This window comes from Mizuhopecten yessoensis, unplaced genomic scaffold (genome assembly GCF_002113885.1).
Source record: "Mizuhopecten yessoensis strain PY_sf001 unplaced genomic scaffold, ASM211388v2 scaffold9771, whole genome shotgun sequence".
NCBI lineage: Eukaryota > Metazoa > Mollusca > Bivalvia > Pectinida > Pectinidae > Mizuhopecten > Mizuhopecten yessoensis.
In genome coordinates, this window is record NW_018408214.1 from 68,168 (window position 1) to 73,616 (window position 5,449).

The 5,449-nt window shown below is 39.9% G+C and overlaps 1 protein-coding gene across 1 annotated transcript in view; it reads right to left on the bottom strand.

Annotated features, from left to right (window-relative positions):
- Window positions 1-3,760, bottom strand: part of LOC110458787 — a 25,988-nt gene extending 22,228 nt beyond the window's left edge. Inside the window, exon 1 of the mRNA XM_021510695.1 lies at window positions 3,685-3,760. Within this exon, the coding sequence (XP_021366370.1) occupies window positions 3,685-3,760 (76 nt within the window). The remainder of the gene's footprint in view (window positions 1-3,684) is intronic.
- Window positions 3,761-5,449: the final 1,689 nt, after the last annotated feature.

Here is a 5,449-nt window from a genome sequence, read left to right on the forward strand (position 1 = left end):
ACTATTTTTGTTGACCTTTGTCCATGGAAGGTCCCTGCAAAATTTCATTGAAATTGGTTCAGGGGTTTTGGAGAAGAAGTCGAAAATGTAAATTGTTTACGGACGCACGACGGACGACGGACGACGACGGACAAAAGGCGATCGCAATAGGTCACTTGAGACTTTGTCTCAGGTGACCTAAAAATGTAAAACTAGAGATTTGTTTTTGTGAACAAACACGTATGTTTCCCCTTGAACAGTTTAAAAGTTATGGCCCCTACAAGATATTCCTGAAAACTTTGCACTTATTTGACCTCGAGGTCAAGGTCACAGTGACATAACAACAGCACACTCTACATGGTCTGTGGCTGATGTATATATACTGCAAGTTTTATCAGGATACTGCAAGTTTTATCAGGATATCTTTAACTTAGCACTTATTTTCCCTTTCATTACAGTAATAATTACCATAACTTAAGAATGCATAAACAATACCTACACTCATCTTTGTAGCCCAAAAACAAAAGATTCAAATATCCCGATCTCCCTTTCAATGAAATTGAAATAATTCACAAAAACACAAACATGCATGAACAGATTCTATGTGATTGTTTGTTAATATAAAACACCTAATCCATTATGTTTTTGAAAATTTGCTTTCCTGGGAAAGAGCCGGACAAAGTTTGAGAATGAAAATGACCTTGACATGCTTTCAAGGTCACAGAAGTCAGATATGTCAAACGCTTCAAACAACATCTCCTGAAGAACTGAAAAGTATATAGAATCCTCATATTCAGCTGAAAGCTTCTTTTGGTAGAGCCGGACAAATTTTAAGAAGAAAATGACTTTGACCTACTTTCAAGGTCAAAATGGTTTCAATATGTCAAACACATCAAAATACTGTAACACAGCAGTGTTACGACGTTGTGTAACCGATTACGTATATCAGGTATAGATTTATTTACATCAGAAATATCTCGGACAACACTTCAAGTGGGGCTATGAAACCTTGACAGTCAGTGTTACGATGTTGTGTAACCGATTACGTATATCAGGTATAGAATTATTTACATCAGAAATATCTCGGACAACACTTCAAGTGGGGCTATGGAACCTTGACAGTCAGTGTTACGACGTTGTGTAACTGATTACGTACATGTATATCAGGTATAGAATTAATTACATCGGAAATATCTCAGACAACGCTTAAAGTGGGGCTATTGACCCTTGACAGTCAGTGTTACGACGTTGTGTAACTGATTACGTATATCCGGTATAAAATTAATTATATTGGAAATATCTCGGACAACACTTCAAGTGGGGCTATGGAACCTTGACAGTCAGTGTTACCACTTTGTGTAACTGATTACGTATATCAGTAATAGAATTAATTACATCGGAAATATCTCAGACAACGCTTCAAGTGGGGCTATGGACCCTTGACAGTCAAGTGTTACGGGTTTGTGTTATTGAGTATAGTGGACAACCTGGGCAGTGGTACGACGTGGTGTAAACCGACCAGCTGTGCGAGGCTTATGAACCCTTGACGGTACTTGATTTTGTATATCCGGAATAGCTCGGGCAACTGGTGTAAATATTACGTATATTGGGATTATTAATCCAGATTACAATGCACGAAACAATAGATTATAATCGAGTATAAATATAACCCAGGAGGGGGATAATGAGAGGGAAGAGCAAGGGACAGCTAGAGAAGAGGCCAGAAGGGCTAGGGACAGCTAGAGATGGGCTAGAACTAGTACAGGTAGAGACGGCTCGGAGACGACTGAGAGCGAGACCAAACGATAGAGACCGATCCTAATACTTGATGTTACCAGAATAAACTCTTAACCAACCATCAACCCTTGTCACTCGTGTTGTGTTACATGAGCTGATTTGGTGCTGTGACACAATGCGACAACATTAAAACAAAATATCACATGTGTTATGAGGGCACGCTTCCAATTAAGAACGAGACTTCAAGATGTAAACGACCAGAATCTAACCACTATACATCAAAATGGAAAATGCAGAAGAAAGTACAGAAGAGGACGTCCATTTGGTGAAGGAGAAGAAAGCTTCAACATGACGGACACGCCCACACTTCAAACAAGGCTGGAGCAGAGACATAGTATGGTAAGTGATTTAGTTTTATCTCGACACTGAAGTAAATCTCATTATGGCAAACATTGATGCAAGTTCTGTTTTTCAAGAAATTAATTTACAACTTTCGAGCTTATGTTCTATGGAAGGAGTACAAAATGTCACTCAAATAATTAAACCATTCTCAGGGAAACCAGACTTATTCAAATCGTGGATTAAAGATATAGAAAAACATGCTAATTCAGTAAACCTAGCAAAAGATAAATTAAACTTGGTAGCACTTCAAACTAGTACCGGACCAACTGGTGACTTTATACATAGGTACTTAAATGTCAATAAATCACGATGGTCGAAGAAGGATTTTAAAGGTTTTACCTCTATTTCTCCTATTGGACCCCACCCTTCTGCCCCCTGGGAGACCACACCCACTGCTTATACAAAATTGAGTCCCCTTGGCCCAAGGATGCTCCAGACTAAATTAGGATAAAATCCCTTCATCACTATGGTAGAAGAAGGGTTTTAAAGGTTTTCCCTCTATTCCCCCTATAGGGCCCAGCCCCTCAGGTCCCAGGGGAGGCCACACCCACCGTTTATACAAAATTGATTCCCCTTTACCCAAAGATGCTTCACACCAAATATGGACCAAATCTTTTCATTCCTACAGAAGAAGAAGGATTTTAAAGAAAAAAAAAATTGCTATGTTTCCCCTTTTGGGTCCCGCCCCTCCGGACCCTGGGGGGTCAGACCCATGGTTTATACAAAATTGATACCCCTTCACCCAAGGATGCTTCAGACTAAATATGGAATAGATCCTGTCATTCCTACAGAAGAAGGATTTTTAAGAATTTGCTATATTTCCCCTATTGGGCCCTGCCCCTCAGCCCCCAAGGGGGTCAGACCAACCGTTTATACAAAAATGGTTTCCCTTAACCCAAGGATGCTCAACACCAAATATGGACCAAATCCTGTCATTCCTACAGAAGTAGAGGGATTTTAAAGAATAATTTGCTATGTTCCCCTATTGGGCCCCACCCCTCAGGCCCTTAGGGGGGCCAAACCCACGGTTTATACAAAACTGAGTCCCCTTGGTCCAAGGATGCTTTCAGACTTAATAAGGATAAAATTCCTTAATCCCTAGGGTAGGAAAAGGATTTTGAAGGTTTTACCTCTATTTCCCCTATTCGGCCCCGGCCCTCTGCCCCAAGGGGGGGCCACACTCACCATTTATACAAAATTGAGTCCCCTTGGCCCAAGGATGCTCCAGACTAAATAAGGATAAAATCCCTTCATTCCTACTGTAGGAAAAGGATTTTGAAGGTTTTACCTATTTCCCCTATTCGGCCCCGCCCATCTGCCCCAAGGGGCGCCACACCCACCATTTATACAAAATTGAGTCCCCTTGGCCTAAGGATGTTCCAGACCACATTTAGTCAAAATCTACTTGGCCGTTCAGGAGAAGTAGCGTTTAAAAGGAAAAGTTGACGGACGGACAGAAGGACCGACGAACGGATGATGGACAACGGACGCTGTGGAATCTCAGTATATACCAATGCATGGGCAGACGAGTAGCAGTCTACCCTTGGGACTTATAAGCTTTCCCACCACGGAGTGATCTCCCATCCTCTTCCTTTTTATGGCACCTAGCTGCTGCCTGCTGACGGCCCGGAGCTAGCTCCATCGTAAAACTTTGTTTTGTCAGACTGGTTCGAGTGTATTGTCAACTTATTGCGCACTTTGTGTGCTATATACCCATCTGCCCTTGTTACTACAATTATTTGTTGTTGAAAATTATTTTTGTGCCTTTTTCGGCTGGTTTTTAGTTCACCCGCCCAAAGGGCAAGTGAGCTTATGTCATGGTGCAGCGTCCGTCCATTAGTCTAACCATTCTACCATTATACCTCAAACAAATTGGTAAAGAAACAAACACATTCGTTATAAGTAGATCCTGTTTGTATATATCACATGTTAAATTCGAAAGAAATCAGAAAAGGGGAAATTGACAAATTTTCGTGTTTTTTGTGTGAAATATTGCCTGGTCTGTATGTATGGGCCGCCGTATATATGGAGAGTGCTGTAAAGGGAGGTAATTTTGCAGACGATGCATGTTTCCTTCGCTGTGATCGTTGGTAAATACACGTACATCTAGTATACATCTAGTTATCAATTTAAAAGTTCTTGTATTCGATTAATTGTTAGTTTGAGAATACAATCCACAAGTGATTATGTCATGGATAGATGAATTTATGATTTTACGATATAGTTTTTTGTCTGTCTACATGACATCACGCTATCAGTGGTATTTCTTTATTTGCACCGACAATATCCTTAAAACTTGGATAAACAAGAGGCCCAATGGGCCTGCATCGCTCACCTGGTATAAATCTCACACTTGTAACCTTAAAAGTGATCTAAAATAAAGCTATAGGCAAAATAAAATATCAGTATTTATGATTAAAATTCATTCAAAAGAACCTGTTAATTTTGTTTTAAACATATCACCCCTGTGATTGAAAGTCGAACAAAGTCATTATGTTAAACAAATTTTATAGCCTTTCATCTCAGGATGCAACTTGCAAAGTATCAACATCCTGGGACCCATGGTTATTCAGAAGAGGTCGATTGAAGATTTTAAACAAATTTGACCCCTGTGACCTTGAATATAAGTCAAAGTCATTCACTTTAACAAACATAGTAGTCCTTGATCCCAGAATGCTACTGACTAAATATCAACATCTTAAGCCTTTTGGTTATTCAGAAGTTGTTTAAAGTTTTTAACATATTTGACCCCTGTGACCTTGAATATGGGTGAAGGTCATTCATTTGAACAAACTTTGTAGCCCTTCATCTCAGCATGCTACTGGCTAAATATCATCACCCTGGGCATTTGGGTTATTGGAAAGAAGTTGTTTAAATCTTTTAACATATATGACCCCTGTGACCTTGAATATGGGTGAAGGTCATTCATTTGAACAAACCTTGTAGCCCTCCACCCAAGCATGCTATTGACAAAATATCATCACCCTGGGCATTTTGGTTATTGGGAAGAAGTTGTTTAAAGTTTTTAACATATTTGACTCCTGTGACCTTGAATATGGGTGAAGGTCATTCATTTGAACAAGCCTTGTAGCCCTCCACCCAAGCATGCTATTGGTGAAATATCATCCCCCTGGGCATTTTGGTTGTTGAGAAGAAGTTGTTTAAAGTTTTTAATATATTTGACCCCTGTGACCTTGAATATGGGTGAAGGTCATTCATTTGAACAAACTTTGTAGCCCTCCACCCAAGCATGCTATTGGTGAAATATCATCACCCTGGGCATTTTGGTTGTTGAGAAGAAGTTGTTTAAAGTTTTTAACATATTTGACCC